The sequence below is a fragment of the Suncus etruscus genome, chromosome 15 (assembly GCF_024139225.1).
Source record: "Suncus etruscus isolate mSunEtr1 chromosome 15, mSunEtr1.pri.cur, whole genome shotgun sequence".
Taxonomy (NCBI): Eukaryota; Metazoa; Chordata; class Mammalia; order Eulipotyphla; family Soricidae; genus Suncus; species Suncus etruscus.
In genome coordinates this window covers 35,388,513-35,405,780 of record NC_064862.1, presented here as the reverse complement: position 1 = coordinate 35,405,780, position 17,268 = coordinate 35,388,513, and the positions used below count along the sequence as shown (strand labels likewise).

General features: G+C 46.6%; 1 protein-coding gene across 1 annotated transcript; it reads right to left on the bottom strand.

Moving 5' to 3' along the window:
* On the bottom strand, positions 1-12,700 carry YWHAH (tyrosine 3-monooxygenase/tryptophan 5-monooxygenase activation protein eta). Its single transcript, XM_049789017.1, has 2 exons — positions 12,463-12,700; positions 1-1,454 (listed from the first exon to the last, which is right to left on the bottom strand). Exons 1-2 carry the CDS (start codon positions 12,547-12,549, stop codon positions 798-800), a joined length of 744 nt encoding a protein of 247 aa, XP_049644974.1. The 5' UTR covers positions 12,550-12,700; the 3' UTR covers positions 1-797.
* Between the last annotated feature and the right edge of the window lie 4,568 nt (positions 12,701-17,268).

Below are 17,268 nucleotides of genomic sequence, written 5' to 3'. Positions count from 1 at the left end.
TAATATCCCCAAAGCAGCATTTATTTACCCATTGAATTCCAAAACATTTAATTTAGAAGTCTGGCATTTCATAATCACCCATCGTGATTGACATGGGCCTAATCAGGATACACAAGGACAATAGCTGAGGAGTTACCAAAAAATAAATCCATGATTCTTAAACAATTGCAACCAAAACAAAAGTTACAAGTATCAAAACTTTAGATGCATTGCATTGGAAAGAAGGTGTGCGCACTTCATAATTTAAATAGGCAAAACAAGGCGCTACTGAAACCTCACGTTAAACAGTTTATTATAAAGCTGATGAAAAGGAGCAAGGTCTCTTCTTGGATCAGCTTCCCTAACAGTATTCCATTAGCTGAAAGAGGGGGGAAGGGTCAATTCATTTTTGCATGCACAAGATGTACAGCTTAACAAAACACTATCAGCTTGTTTTAAAAGGATCGTTTAAATATCAATTGTAGCCTTCCTAGGCTATTTCTCCTTTCTAAAATTCCCCATTGCTTTCCCCTGGATTTCTTAGAGACTAGCAGGCATAATCAAATGCCTCATTCAGCACGCACTTGTCTGCAATATTCGAAAACGGAGCTCAGGTGGGCTCACGGTGACCATCCAACCCAGCAATGCCCATGAAGATTTATCTGAAACTGCTTCCCAAGGGTCAGGAGAGCAGATCTGAATAGCTGTGCTGCCAATACAGAGAAGTTTAGCATTAAGATATTTAGTGATTGTGGCAAGGAAGAATCGGTGATAATGGGAGTGGTGGGTGAAGGAAGGGCCAGGGACCAGAAGGTTCTTTAGTTGCCTTCTCCTGCTTCTTCATCCTGCTGGTCGCTCGTCCAGAGGGTGAGGTTATCTCGTAGCAACTGCATGATGAGCGTGGAGTCCTTATAGGAATCCTCGTTTAGTGTGTCCAGCTCAGCTATGGCATCATCGAAGGCTTGTTTGGCTAAGAGGCAGGCCTGCTCGGGAGCATTCTGGATCTCGTAGTAGAACACAGAGAAGTTGAGGGCCAGGCCCAGCCGGATAGGGTGTGTGGGCTGCATTTGCTCTTTGCTGATCTCGAAGGCTTCCTTGTAGGCAGCTTCAGAAGATTCGACCACGCTGTTTTTCTTCTCCCCGGAAGCTACTTCTGCCAAGTAGCGGTAGTAATCACCTTTCATCTTCAGGTAAAACACCTTGCTCTCGTACTGAAAATCATTGCAGTTCTTGATGAGGAACTTGTCCAGCAGAGCCAGGACATCGTTGCAAACTGTTTCCAGCTCCTTCTCAATCTTCTCCCTGTAAGCTTTGACTTTCTCCAATTTCTTTTCATTTCCATCAGCCATGGTTTTCTGCTCGATGCTGCTGATGACCCTCCAGGAAGATCGCCTGGCACCAACCACGTTCTTGTAGGCCACAGAGAGGAGGTTCCGGTCTTCGTTGGAGAGCGGCTCATCATTAAGCTCTGTCACCTGCAAAACCCCAAAAAGAGCAACACTGAAATTTTCACCCAAAAATCTGGGGAAGAAAAATAAATCCCTTCAAAGTAATCAGCCCTTCCCCAAAGGAGGACTAGAAAGCAGCTAATTCCAAGAACCAATGCGGCACATCTCTTAAATTGAGAAGGGTTTGAAACTGCAGTGAGGAAGTGGTAAGGCACTAGAAATTACTAATGCAGGCTGTCTAAGATGTTACCTTCATTTATTAGAGGATTTGGCAGAAAGATAATCACGGATTGGTTCTAAGGTAAGTGGGTTTATTAGGGTAGGCCAAAAGCCTTGAGCTTCAGTCACAATGATAAAAATATTCTGAATAAACAGGCCATACAATTAATTACTTTATTCATTGTTTTAATTTTATTGTTTCATTTCATATTTTATTATTTGAGGGTGTATTTGGGCCACCCCGGCACTGCTCAGGGGTTACTCCTGGTTCTGCAGGACTAGTGATTCACATATCTATTAAGAAACCCAACCAGACCTCAAGGTTGAGAGCACTAATTATTTTAAATGGAAATATTAAATTTCACAAGATTTAATAGCCTTTAGTTTCCCGATGCAAATTTCAAGCAAGCCAGCTTTTTGGAGTTAACAGAAAGAAGACACTGGTCCTCGTTGGGTTGTTGAATTGTGTCCCCAATACACGTTAAAGGCCCAATCCCTGATACCTGGGAACGTGACCTTATATGGAAATAAGATCTCCACAGATGTAATCATGCTAAAATCAAGTCATACTCCATTGGGGTGGACCCTAACTGCAATGACTGGTTTCCTTATAAGGAGAGGAAGTCAGAGACACAAATACTCAAAGGGAAAAACACCATGTGTTGGAGGCAGATCAGAGCGCTGTTTACTGGTCAGGAACATCAAGTAAAGCCAGGATTCATCAAGTTAAGAGAAGCAAGGAAGATGCATTCCCTCTGGCCTTTTGAGAGCAAGACTCCATCCTCCTTTACCTTTTTCTCAGGCTTTTTAAAACTGAAAGGTGATAAATTTGTTTTAAGTGGCTAAATTTGCAGCACTTTTGTAAACTAATACTGGCTTAAACTCAAAACATTGGCCTGTGTCTCAGCAAAATGATTAACTTGCTAAAAGAGCCTATATCTTCTATAAAAGAGTATCTCGTCAATTATATGACCTACTGGTAAATATAAATTTTTTTTTTTTTTTTGCTTTATCAGGCCACACCCGTTAGATGCTCAGGAGTTACTCCTGGCTACGCGCTCAGAAATTGCCCCTGGCTTGGGGGGACCATATGGGACACCGGGGGATCGAACCATGGTCCTTTCCTTGGCTAGCGCTTGCAAGGCAGACACCTTACCTCTAGTGCCACCTCGCCGGCCCCGGTAAATATAATTTATTTAATTAAAATATCACATAGGGGCTGGAGAGATAGCATGGAGGTAGGGCATTTGCCTTGCATACAGAAGAATGGTGGTTCAAATCCCGGCATCCTATTTGGTCCCCCAAGCCTGCCAGGAGCAATTTCTGAGCATAGAGCCAGGAGTAACCCCTGTGCACTGCCAGGTGTGACCCACAAACAAACAATAATAATAAAATAAAATAATTTTTAATTTTAATTAATTTGGGGGGGTTGGGTTAAGATCCCAGTTCTGCATAGTCTCAGGAGCATGGAACCAAAATTGGCCCAAGTACCACAGATGTGGCCCTAAAACAGAGGCAGTTTATATGGGGGTATGGGAAGAAAATGAGTGTGTTACACCCCGAACAAAAAATTCTAGGTGCAAGCATCATTGGGAGTGATTCCAAACCAAATACTTCTTCTAATTTCCCTACTTTTACTCTCTTGCTGCACAACTTTGGCCTGTCTCTCCTTTGACCACACAATCACTGAATTTCCCTTTTCTTTCTACCCACCACACCTATCCGATTCTCAGGAGGGCTGCCTACATGTCAGGCTCGTCACTCCCTTACAGATATGAGGTCTCCATGCTTCCTGTCAAGGCAGTCTTCTCTGCAAATCCAAATTACATGCTCCCTTCAATTCCTGTTGGGGGACATCTAACTCCACTTGCTTTCACTTCCAATGAATGCCTGTAAGCAGACCTCAGCTAGGATCCCAGTTTTCCTAAGCAATAAAATAGAATATAAATAAATATAAATATAAAATAAAGCGGGCCCGGAGAGATAGCACAGCGGTGTTTGCCTTGCAAGCAGCCGATCCAGGACCAAAGGTGGTTGGTTCGAATCCCGGTGTCCCATATGGTCCCCCGTGCCTGCCAGGAGCTATTTCTGAGCAGACTGCCAGGAGTAACCCCTGAGCACCGCCGGGTGTGGCCCAAAACCAAAAAAAAAAAAAAAAAAAAATATAAAATAAAGCATGAGAATGTTACTATTAGTGTAAATGGAATTTGGGTGTATCGGTAGATTAGGGGACTTCATTATTCTTTTCTTTTTGGGGGAGGACTTCATTTTTCACTGAGAAAATAAAATATTCTGGGGCTGGAAAGATAGCACAGTGGTAGGGCATTTGCCTTGCACGCAGTTGATTCAGGACAAACGGTGGTTCGAATCCCGGCATCCCATATGGTCCCCCATGCCTGCCTGGAGGATTTCTGAGTGAAGAGCCGGGAGTAACCCCTGAGCTGCGCCAGGTGTGACCCAAAAACCAAACACCCCCAAAAAAGAAAATATTCCAAATAAAACTATTCAAAAAAGGCTTCCGGGCAATATTTACAGTGACACCTTCACACACACACACAAATTATTTGCTCAAGTATTAGTGTTTATGTAACAACCCTCTGGTCGCCTGCCAGTCTGTGTGAATCACTATCTGCATCAGCTGAGGGTGACTAAGTAAGCAAGCAAGTATTGTTCTCAGAACCCTGGCCAGGACCTAACTAGGAAATAACTGGCTACATTTAAATATAGTATTTTTAATAATCCTCGATTACAACTCAGCTAACGCAGGACATTTTTAGGATGAATAGTTTTATTACTTGATTAGAGAACAAAGAAAAGCCGGCCGTTTTTCCCAGCCTGAAAAAGCATAGAACAAAATGACATCAGGTGGCCTATTAAAACAAAAGCGTCCCAACCAATCCTGTTTACCAGTATTTATTGTAAATAACCTTTGTTAAAGTTGACACCAGTTCCCACCCCTTTATGTCCCAAAACACAGAAGCAGGTGGTCTAAGGACAGTTCAGCCACTCACTTGGACACTGGAAAGCAACGGAACAGAAAGGAAAGCAATAGACTAATACTTAGTTCCATCACTTAAATACTCAACCAGCAGCTGACCATCTGCAGTTTCTATGAGGACTTACTTTGATCTCTACAATTTTCAACTTCTAAGCAGCTCTAATTAGAAACACAATAGAGTCAGAATGTTTCAGACTACGGTTCTCAACCTTTCTACTCCAAGATCAGTTTCCACAGTGATTTCTATCACTCATCAGCTGTTCCAAATAGCCGCTGTCAGATACTTCATGAAGCCATATCGTGTCTTGGGGACCTCCCCCCACCCCATTTAAAATTTGAACTAACAGACTCTGCCCCTTACAACCCCTCAAAACTACAGGGTTCTCATTTCGCCGATCCCCATTTTTCTGCTCCCAGACTAGAGTAAGGAGTAACCTGGTCTGCTACTAATGCATTTATCTTTCGATGACACCATTTGCTTACTCAGAAATCCCTAAGGACCTCCTCCCACCAGCTCATAAGGCAATAAACTGTGAGTAAAAATAGATCCACTGCCCAAAATAGCACAGGGACAATTTGGGAAATCTTAAAGTTCTTAATCTGGGAAACATCCACCCTCTAAGTAATCCTGAGCAAACAAAAATGCCATCCTGGGTGGCTGGTGATAATGCCAAAGGTGGGGTTGGTACATCTCTCCCACCCTCCAGAGCTACACCATAATCATCACTAACCCATTTTTTATAGTTACTCACACCCACATGGCTACCAACAAGCCTGCTTTTGATATAAGGGTTTTATAACAGAAGAAAATGGTTCCCAGGAACAAGTAGGTATACATAGCCACATCATAAAATCTTGACATTTCTTCAGTAGAATCCTGTACATCGCTTTTTGGTCAACTCTTTGTCCCTGAAAGTGAGAATTCCAACTGGTTCCAGGCTGGCCAACCACCCCATTACCAGGCACTAGATAGGCCTAGAAGGACACCTCCCTAACTTCGTTGAAGAAAGGTAAAGCTGCAGTAAGCTGCAGTTCCTGAAGACCAGACACTCAACTTGAAGAATTCAGGCAATTAATACCCATTCTATTTTTTTTTTTGGTTTTTGGGCCACACCCGACAGTGCTCAGGGGTTACTCCTGGCTGTCTGCTCAGAAATAGCTCCTGGCAGGCACAGGGGACCATATGGGACACCGGGATTCGAACCAACCACCTTTGGTTCTGGATCGGCTGCTTGCAAGGCAAACGCCGCTGTGCTATCTCTCCGGGCCCTTACTACCCATTCTAAGCTGAACCTATTAGAGATGGCTTGGGGTGGGGTGGGATGGGATGGCACTCTGAGTGACACTCTAATGGAGTGAAAGCACTCACGCACGCAACTCCACTTCAATATGGGTTGTTTTTTGTTTTTGGCTATGGGACACAACCAGCAGTGCTTGGGTTACTTCTGGCTCTGCATTCAGGGGTCATTCCTGGCATTGCTTGATGATGGGGATCAAAGCCAGGTCAGCCGCATACAAGGTAAACACCCTACCCTCTGTGCTATTATTGCTCCAACCCCAACAACTTCAACTTGGATACAGGAAATTTTACTAATAACCTATAGACTATAATTCAAGGATTTAACAAGCATATACAATGATAAAGGCAAAATGGAATAGCTGGTGCCAAGGACATAAAATCCTTTCATAATTTTACACTCTGACATTCCTAAATTTGGTTCCTCAGCAATCCCACACACTAGAAATGTAAGTGCATACCTTTTTAGGGAGAGGGGCACGCCTGGGGCATGTTTGCACCACACCCTGCTGGCTCAGGACTTACTCCTGGCAGTGCTTGGGGGACTATATGAAGTGCCACGAGTAGAACCAGGTCAGCAATGTGCAAAACCTTAACCCTAGATTATCATTATGATCCTTGATTTTGGTTTTTCTGCTCCTCAGCATAAGTTAATACCTGCTAAGTTGTAGGTGATGCTTTTAATCAAACTTGGCAAAAATAACTTATCTACTAAATTGAAGTATTTTAATTATGAATGCTACATATAATCCTTGGAGTTTAGTCATCAATAATGGTAACCAAATACTAATCTTGTGAGAAGTGTACTCACTACTTCCTGGCAGCTAAACTGAACTCTGATCCTATGAGCTCAAATATGACCCATACAACTTGTCAAGAAAATAGATCTTTCAGTCTCATTTGTAAAATACTTATAAACTCTGCCCACTAGACCTGATCAAATGAGAACTGCACATGAAACAAGTTACCATTTACTGAGTAACTAATAAAACATAATAAAGTTCCATAAACTTAGATGGTTACATGCAAAGCATATCTCCTACCAAACTATTTCTGGAAATATATGACGCTGCAGTCTATCAATATAAAATTCCAAAGGTGAGAAAACAGGCTTTTGGGTTTGGGGCTACCCCAAAGTTGCCAGGGAATACAGCTCAGACCTCCAGCTTACCATGCCATGCACCCGGCCCACAAGCTCTTCTGGTCTTTTTTGGGGAGTGTCGGGAATGTCAGGCCACACCCAGCAGCACTCATGGGTTTCTCCTGGCAGGCTTGGAGGGCAATATGGGATGCCAGGGATTGAACCCAAGTCAGCTGTGTGCCAGGCAAATGCCCTACCTACTGTGCTATCACTAGGGCCCCACCTCTGGTCCCACTTCAGTAGAAATAAGGGAAACTGTTTAACATCTCAAGCACCTTTAAAATTTTAAATTAAACATTTTGCTGTCTACAACACAGGCTATGCGCTCGCCCAGGCCACAAAGCTGAGCTCTCGCTTTACATACCACCTGTTTACTTTCCACTTCTCATAATCTCCCAGCTGTTGGAGTAAGAGCCTGGTGCCACTAGCTGGGACAAGTGCCTCTTCCGCTCCAACTCCTGTTTCCTTAAACTATCACTTTGTTTCCTGCACTTAAGATTTTTGGTCTTTAAGTTTTTTCAAGTATGTGTTTCACCCTGCCCTTCAAAAAGTTATCAGCTTTCTGTCAGCAGAGACACAAACTATACTGGATAAACAGAATGGAAGGCACAAAGAAAAAAAAAAAAAAAAGACAGTGATAGATTTGTACCTCAAACATCTATGCTATTGTAAACTACTTTTGCCTCAGTAATAAAACAAAACGTAAACACCATGTGCTACCAATTTGTTTTACAATTTCACAATTACCCACTTAATCCTTTTCAGAGTGTATGAGGCAAGACAGGACTGATTTATTCTAATCCATGATGTCACTTGGAAATCTACCTGATTACTGATGAATCAATCCCATTTCTCTGTCACTTGTCTTATGCACTAACATTTTTTGCCCACTTTACAGACATTTTAGAGTGCATATAAAACAGCATTAGACCTTTTTTTTTTCTTTTCATTTTTGAGCCACACCTGGCAGCACTCAGAAACTACTCCAGGCAGACTCAGGAGACCAAATGGGATTTCTGGGATTGAACCTGGGTCAGCCCCAGGCAAGGCAAATGCCCTCCCTGGTGCTATCGCTCTGGCCTCAGTATTAGACCCTTTTCATAGAGACTATGGATCATGCATCTTTGTTAGAGCCTAATGTAGTACTTCAGCTCTAGAATCTGTCAATGATTCTTTGCACTTTTTTTTTTTTTTTGGTTTTTCGGGCCACACCCGTTTGATGCTCAGGGGTTACTCCTGGCTAAGCGCTCAGAAACTGCCCCTGGCTTGGGGGGACCATATGGGACGGGGGATCGAACCGTGGTCCTTCCTTGGCTAGCGCTTGCAAGGCAGACACCTTACCTCTAGCGCCACCTCACCGGCCCCTGCACTCTTACACTCACTGTAAGCAACTAGGTTTGAGATAAATAGAGCTTCCATCATAACCAACAATATTTCTTGCCTCTTCTAATTATAGGGTGAGGCAGGGAATTGCTGTTCTCAATTGATGAAAAATAGATACCACTCGGGGCCAGAGAGATAGCATGGAGGTAAGGCCTCTCATGCAGGTCGGTGGTTCGAATCCCCGCGTCCCATATGGTCCCCAGAGCCTGCCAGGAGCGATTTCTGAGCATAGAGCCAGGAATACCTCCTGAGCATTGCCGGGTGTGACCCAAACCCCCCCCCCAAAAAATATATGTATACACCACTGTTCCCAATAAGAATTTTTTGGTGGAGGGGAGAGCAGGGAAGGCAGGGCTGCAAAATCTAACTGAGGGACTAATTTTACACTTCAGAGGGCTTGAAACCAAGAACAGTCAGTTCCAGAGTCTGGGCAGTGGCGTCGCAAAGATCTCACTCAGTCGCATCCAACCTAGAGCAGTCTCATTAAGAATTTGATATGGGGCCAGAGAGATAGCATGGCAGTAGGGCATTTGACTTGCATGAAGGATGGTGGTTCAAACCCCAGCATGCCATATGGTCCCCCGAGCCTGTCAGGAGCAACTTCTGAGCCTAGAGCCAGGGGTAACCCCTGAGCACTGCTGGGTGTGACCAAAAAAAAAAAAAAAAGGAATTTGACACACAGACGGGAACGGTGGCACAAGTGGTAGGGCCTCTTGCCTTACACGCACTAACCTAGGACAGATCACTATTCAATGCCCGGGCATCCCATTTGGTCCCCCAAGCCAGGAGCGATTTCTGAGTGTATAGCCAGAAGTAACCCCTGTGTGTCACTGGGTGTGGCCCCAAAACAAAATGAATTGAACACAAAAGTATCAGTATGGCAGGTAAAATAGCTTTTATAATCTTTTTTTTTTTTTTGGTTTTTGGGCCACACCCAGCAGTGCTCAGGGGTTACGCCTGGCTGTCTGCTCAGGAATAGCTCCTGGCAGGCACAGGGGACCATATGGGACACCGGGATTCGAAGGTAAAATAGCTTTTAAATGGCCCTGTGGAGATCTCTCAAAAAAACATTTTGGGGCAGGAAAAATAGTGGTTAAGGCTTTTGCTTTGCAAAAAGCCCACTCAGGTTCAATCCTGATATCCCACATGGTCCCCTGAGCCCAATCAAGGTAGATCTCTGAGCACCACTGTGTGTGGCCCAAACACCCAAGCACACACAAATATCATTTAGAGTCACCCTCAAATAATTGAAGGCGAAGGGCAGGGCCCACACTCCTGGCAATACTTCAAAGCCACTCCTGGCAGAGCTCAGGAGACCACACAGTGCCAACGATCAAGCACAGACCTCTTGCATGCAAAGCCCTTTGGGTCCTTTTGGAGGGGGAGGCATACTGACAAAAAATCATGGTTTTCTTAAGGGGGGGACCACACCTAGTGGTGTCCAAGACATATTCTCGGTTGTATGCTCAGGGATCACCCTTGGCAATGCTAGGGAACCATATGTGGTGCCAGGGATGAAGTCCAAAGGAGTGGCCAAAACAGTGGCACATAAGGCAAGTGCCTCATCTCCTCTCCTGAACTATCTCTCTGGCTCAACTTAATTTCATGGGGGGCAGGGGGAGTATTTCCACACCCAGCAGTTGCTCAGAGCTTACTCCTGGTTCTGCACTCAAGGATCACAGGGCTTGAGGCACTGTATACTGTATGTTGGGGATCAATTCTGGGCCAGCCATGTATAAGGCAAGCATATTATTGGCTATACTATCTCTCTGGCTCCCAAGTTCATTATTATTATTATTATTATTATTATTATTATTTTTGTTTTTGGGTCACACCCAGCAGCGTTCAGGGGTTACTCCTGGCTCTACGCTCAGAAATCACTCCTGGCAGGCTCGGGGAACCATATGGGATGCCAGGATTCAAACCACGGTGCTTCTGCATGCAAGGCAAACACCCTACCTCCATACTATCTCTCTGGCCCCCAAGTTCATATTTTTTAATAGGCGATCCCATGAGGAAAGGTTTATCACTTGGGTGGTTAGCTAGCCCAGTAATCATTTCAAATACTCATTCAGATGGATGGGTCCATTAGCTTGCAGTTTCCTTAACAAGTTGACCATATTCACACTCTAATTTGTTGTAATTAAGTTGTATCAAAGTGTGAGGTGCCAGCAGGATAAACCAACAGTCAATGTGTGAAAAACTTAAGAAAAATTCTGTGGATCTAGGTTTTGTGTCTTGAAGCTAGCTGAGGAAAAGCATTTTTCAAGTCAATTTATGAAGACCTGAAAATAGATTTTTCCTCTCCCTAAACTATGTCTGTCCATCTAGCCATATGTCTTCATTCACTCCTTACTTAGGTTTCTTCTAGCTTCTATTCAGTTTTCTATTCAAGTCACGTTTCTTTGAGCCCCAGCCCTTTCCCCAAAGGGTTCGTAACACTGCTGTCTTCTTCGAGCCCCATACCCAGGAGGAGAAAAAGGACTCAGTCACCATAATCCCCAAGCCAACTACTTGCGGGCAGACGAGGCCCTTTTCACTGTAAGGGGGTGGCACGGATGAAGAGAGGCTTCGTCTCAAAGAAAATTACTAAGCTCAAAAAAAAAAAAAAATTTACTAAGCTCAAGGGCCCTTCCCAAGGAAATGTAGTCAGTCCAATTTCTGTTAAAAAAAAAAATTGCAAAACCAATACGCTTACATTTGCTTCCTTAAAGAAGAGCCCCAGAATTACAGGTCACAAACTTGGGTTTGGCTGCAAGGCCATTTGCTCCGGCTCTCAAATCGTGATCCTGTTGAATCCAGCACTGAGCTGCAGTGGTGGCTTCCAAACTCAGCTAGTCAATTTGTTCCATACAGACACCACAGTCAAGTGACTCTGCAAGTGTAGCTTACCTGGATTATCCTAAATATTGTCCCCCAGCCAAACCACTGGATATAAACAGCGAAAAGCCTTAGAGGTTTTTGCAAAGGACCTGGGAAGCCTCTTCTGGACCCGTAACTTCCAAACTGCTCTATCACCTCCCCTCCCCAGCCCTAGTGGGCAGATGTGCTCTTCTTCCCAAGAGGTGAAGGCCCCTAGAACTTGCCAAAAGCCGGTTCCAGCAGACATTTCTGCAGCCCTCCAGAATCTTTTTGTAAGCTGAGGGGGAGGCCTGGGGTGAGCCCCTCTTCCTCCTCCCCATCTCAAGAGGAGGGTGGATGGCCTGGCCAGACAGAGGATGTGACACACAGCAAGCAGCAGGCTAGTGGCCGCAGCGGGAGCTCTCTTAACAACTGTGTGACCTTGACACAGAGAGAAGCAAGGTTCATTGAGAGACAACCTAAAAGAGCAAAAAAATAAAAGAAACGTGGAGACACGGGGCTAGTGAGCGGAGAAGAACGGGGGGGGGGGGGGGAACCCTAAGTCTCGGAGGTGCAGGTGGTGTCGAGTCCGAGGCATTGGCTCGCCAGGGTGTGGCCGGCCACGACTCCCCAACTCCTTGGGCTGGAAAGCAAAGCGGGCTGCAAAGAAGGGGTCGGATCGGAGGGTCTCGGGAGAGCAAAGACACGCAGGGGCTTGGTTGGAACGTCCTGATGGCATCTAGATCTGAAAGTGGGGAGCCCCAAGCCCCCCGCCCGCGCCCCCTAAGTACAATGCAAGGGTGCGTTTTGCTCGCACAAAGCCAGCGAGCATGGTCTCCCCATGCCTGAGCACAGAGGGGACAGGGATGCAAAGCGCCACTCACTAGGCCATCTTGCATTATCAATTAGGGAGTGCTAGGTGGAAACGGGGAGTCCCTCCCTCGCATCAGCGACGTGCATTTATTTGCTCCCCACGCCCTGGAGACTGGGATGGGGCGCCCCGGCCTCCCCCGACCCCTCCTGCTGCAGCGGGACCCCCCGAGGCCCTTCCACCCGGGTCGGGCCGGGGCAGGAAATGGCGGGAAAAGCGCGGCGCCGGCGGGAACACCCCCGAGGGAGCTGACAGCCAGCCCGCCCGCCCGCCGGCCGCGCTCACCGCCTTCATGGCGGAGGCCATGTCGTCGTAGCGCTCCGCCTGCTCGGCCAGCCGCGCCCGCTGCAGCAGCTGCTCCCGATCGCCCATGTCGCTCGCTGCTCGTGGCTCGTGGCTCGGCCTCGCAGCACGCCGCTCGCTCCTCGTCCTCGCTCCCCCGGCGCCCGGGCTCCGCGCACGCGCACTGGCTCGCCGCGACGCCGGCCCCCGAGGCTGCAGGCAGCGCCGCCGCTCGCTCCTCGTTCACGCCCGCTCCCTGGCTCGCCCCGCGCGCAACTGGCTCGCGCCGCCGACGCCGCCGAGGGAGGGGAGGGGAGCGAGGCGGGGCGGGGCGAGGCGGGGCGGAGCGGAAGGACGCCCGGCGCCTGCGCAGTGGGGACGCCGCGACTGGGAAGGGGGGCGGGGCGGGCCGGCCCGCGCGCTTCTATTTCAAGGTGACGTCACCTACTATAAATAGCCGCGCCCCGCCCGGGGAGCGCGCAGGCGCCTGGCGACTGCTGCAGTTTGCAGCGCCGCAAAGGTGCATGGATGGATGGATGGATGGATGGATGGATGGATGGATGGATGGATGGAGGTGGAGAGGGCAGAGGCAGGGTGTCATCTGCAGGGCCCGGAGCCCCACCCTGCAAAAGTGCCTCCGAGGCCAGGTGAGAGTCTGGCTGGAGAAGGACCCAGAGAACAAATAGCCCGACTGCTTGGAGAAGCCAGGAGGATGCGTGCTCCCCTCCTTCCCTCCAGGGCCCTGTGAGGCAGACTCGCCTGGACCTCCCCTCCAAGTCTCACCACACCCTGAGCTTTGGGCCTACACCCGTCCAGGCGGCCTTTAGGGTCAACACACACACACACACACACACACACACACACACACACACACACGGTTACAACCATCAGGCTACTGGACACACACACAGTTACACCCATCAGGCTACTGGACACACACACGGTTACACCCATCAGGCTACTGCACACACACACACACACACACACACACACACACGGTTACACCCATCAGGCTACTGGACTGTGCCACCCTTAATATTAATGGCCTTAGACATGCATTGCACCAGAGGAAGGACCGATGTCCTACTCAAATAACCATACAAGACACATGCGAGCCAGCCCAGGGATAGAGCCTCAGTCCTCACCACCCAGTCTGCATATGGAGCTGGTGAATAACTTGCACACAACGTGACCTAGCCTGAAATGGTGATCCTGGGTTTGGAGCAGTTTTTTGCAGAGAAGTGACTGGCTGGTCAACTAAGCCAGTCCTACTTCTGGCATCTTTTTGCTGAGGGTCCCTCCTACTATCAGGCACAGGGCTGAACCACTTGACAATTTATAGAAACCTTAATATCTAAAATGTGCCTGCCGGGAGTAACCCCTGAGAGCTGCTGGGTGTGCCCCCCCCACAAAGAAAAAAAAATTGAGGATGGGGCTGGAGAGATACGCTTGCCTTGCCAGCTCCCACGGGACTATTCCCCAAGCCTGGCCAGGAGTGATCCCCCAGCACAGAGCCAGGTGTAAGCTCTGAGCACCAATGGTTATTAAAATTAAAAGTATATGGGGCCGGAGAGATAGCATGGAGGTAAGGCATTGCAAGCAGAAGGTTGGTGGTTTGAATCCCGGCATCCCATATGGTCCCCTGAGCCTGCCAGGAGCGATTTCTGAGCGTAGAACCAGGAGTAACCCCTGAGCGCTGCCGGGTGTGACCCCCCCCCAAAAATTTAAAGTATACATATATGGGTGCCAGAGAGATAACATGGAGGTAAGGCGTTTGCCTTGCATTCAGAAGGGCAGTGGTTCGAATCCCGGCATCCCATATGGTCCCCTGAGCCTGTCAGGAGCGATTTTTTTTTTTCCTTTTTGGTTTTTGGGTCACACCCGGCAACACTCAGGGATTACTCCTGGCTCTACGCTAGAAATCGCTCCTGGCAGGCTCAGAGGACCATATGGAATGCCGGGATTCGAACCATCACCCTTCTGCATGCAAGGCAAACACCGTACCTCCATGCTATCTCTCCAGCCCAGGGGCATGTCTATTCTAACAGAAAAGAATTCCAGGGGAAAGCAAATAGTGAATTAAAAATATTTTTATTTAGGGGCCAGAGAGATAGTACAGGGGGTAAGGCACAAGACCAATTTGTATTCAATCCCTGAGCACAAAGCCAAGAATAGCCTGGAGTATCACCTGGTGTGGTCTACATCCCCCTAAATTTTTATTAAGGGAGGGGAGAAGAATAAATACATTCCAGAGTGAATACGTTTTGCTCCAGAGTGGGGAGAGAGAGCATTGTCAAGGAACTATACACCACAAGTTGGGATATAGACAACTCTCAGAATGGGAGTGCCCCTTGAGGGTAAAGAGAAAGAAGGTTCCCTGGAATGATAGATTGTGGGTGACACCAAGACAAGATGGACAGTGTGTCCCTGCTTCCCCATAGCTGGTCTTTTAGGGTCTGTCAGGAGCTGTCAGGCAGGAAGGAAAGAAGGAAGGAGGGAGGAAGAAAGGAAGGTCTGCTGAACCATCCCCTTGTAGGGTATGAGTTGGTTCTGCTTTCATTTCACTTGAAATTCATTGCCAATTCTCCAGGCCACACTGCCTGCTTTGTTCCCACAGAGATTTCACCTTCTTCCATATTTTTTTAAAGCACCAGCAGAAAGTTTAGTAAGCCCTCTTTTTATTAAAAAAAAAAAATGAGTTAAAAAAAATACAGTAATATGGGCCCGGAGAGATAGCACAGCGGTGTTTGCCTTGCAAGCAGCTGATCCAGGACCTAAGGTGGTTGGTTCGAATCCCGGTGTCCCATATGGTCCCCTGTGCCTGCCAGGAGCTATTTCTGAGCAGACAGCCAGAAATAACCCTTGAGCACCGCCGGGTGTGGCCCAAAAACCAAAAAATAAAATAAAATAAAATAAAAAAATACAGTAATAATGGTGTGAGAGTGGCAATTGTTGTTGTTTTTTTCCATATTTTTTTGTTTTGTCTTTTTGTTTTATTTTGGGGTCACACCCAGTCATACTCAGGGTTTATGGCTCTGAGCTCAGGGATTACTCCTGGCAAGCCCAGAGAACCATATGAGGTTCTAGGGATCAAACCGGGATCAGCTGCGTACAAGGCAAGCACCCTACCCACTATCCTATCTCTTCATCACCTTCTTACATCTTTAAGGGTCAGAAAGTCGTGAGATAATCTTCTGATAATCTTTCTTCCTGTTGGAAAGAGTGTGAGTTTACCTGTGTGAAGGAGGGAACACCCATGCTAGATTACTAATTTTCTTTTTTAAAAAATTTATTTATTGGGTTGGGGGCCACATCTGGTAGTGCTAAGGGCCTATTTCTGGGCTTTGTGCTCAGAGATCACTGATGGAGCTGGTGGGCAATATGGGTTGCAGGAATCAAATCAATCAATCAATCAAAAAGAAGTCAAACATCTTCATGCAAGGCAAACACTCTACCCTCTGTGCTATGGCTCAGTTCCTTATTTAATTTTCTGGTAGAGTTCTAGCCATGATTTGAGTTCTGAAATCACTAAGGTCTGAAAGAGAAAGACTGGTAGTTTAGACAAAGGGAAAAAAAATTTTTTTGTTTGTTTGAAAGCCAGACCCAGCAGTGCTCTGGACTTCGTACTAAGGGATTACTCCTGGCAGTGCTTGGAGGACCATATGCGGTGCTAGGAATAGAACCCTGGGTGGTTAGGTGCAAGGTAAGTTCCTTCTTACCTGCTGTACTTCTCTTCAGCCTCCTTTTTTATTCTTCGAAAGGAGTTTTAGATTCTTAGTAGGTCACAGGAATAAGCTGGCTCAGAAATAATAATTTCTGTCAGGATTTCGTCACTGATTCATGTGGGTAGAACTGGTTTTATCCTGGAGAGATGAATTCAGAATTCTATTAAGCTTTGTAGTAGTAGGAGTTAGTATAGAGTAGGAAAAAAGAAAGAAAGAAAATTGCTCTAATTCTGTAGACCTGGAAGTGTTGCTTGATACTTGGGCTAAGATGTTTAATGGATTCACCAAAACAGAACAGCTGCTGCCTGACGTTGGCTACTCTGAGCTCCTCCTCTTGTCTCTATCTACCATTTGGCCTCTTCCCTGGAAAGCTGAGGGTTTGCACTATTAATACATGATTTAGAGATTTCTCTATTAGATGTTTTAGCCCTTCTCTTATTTCAGGCTTAGTGGGAGACCTGCTTATGTGGATAGGCTGTTTTTGCTTTGATCTTCACCAGAGTGACTTTTAGAGCACATCTGGGTATTCCAGATTCCACACCACAGAGTTTACGGCAAAATTTTAAGAGAAATCTGGGACTTTTGAGGTAGGAGTAAGAGTCAAAATTCCCATGAAGTCTCTCTCCCCGTGGTTGAGAGAGTTGGATAGCAGCCCCCAAGGTGGAAATTATAAACCTCTGTAGTGAAAGGGTTATGTATTCTGGGATAGGCAGGAAAGAGTGAGTAAAGAGAACATCCTGGTAATTGCACAGTGGTTGAGTAAATTTCCTCTTACGAGGTACCTCATCTTCCCCCATTATTTCACACAATTTGGCTTCAAGAAGTTCAAAAGATGCAATGAGGACAGAGTAGGTGGCTCCCATATCAAGCTGAGAAATTAATATTCCTAGGGCTATGGCATTTATATTAATTAATATTAATATTCCAGGGTAGGGCATTTGTCTTGCACACGGCCAACCCATGTTCAATCCCCTGAACCTTGCCTGTAAATGATCCCTGAGCTCAGAGCCAGGAGTAAGGCCTGAATAAGTCATTGTGCCTCCCCAATTAATTAATATACTTACCTGCCACATCAAAGGTAACT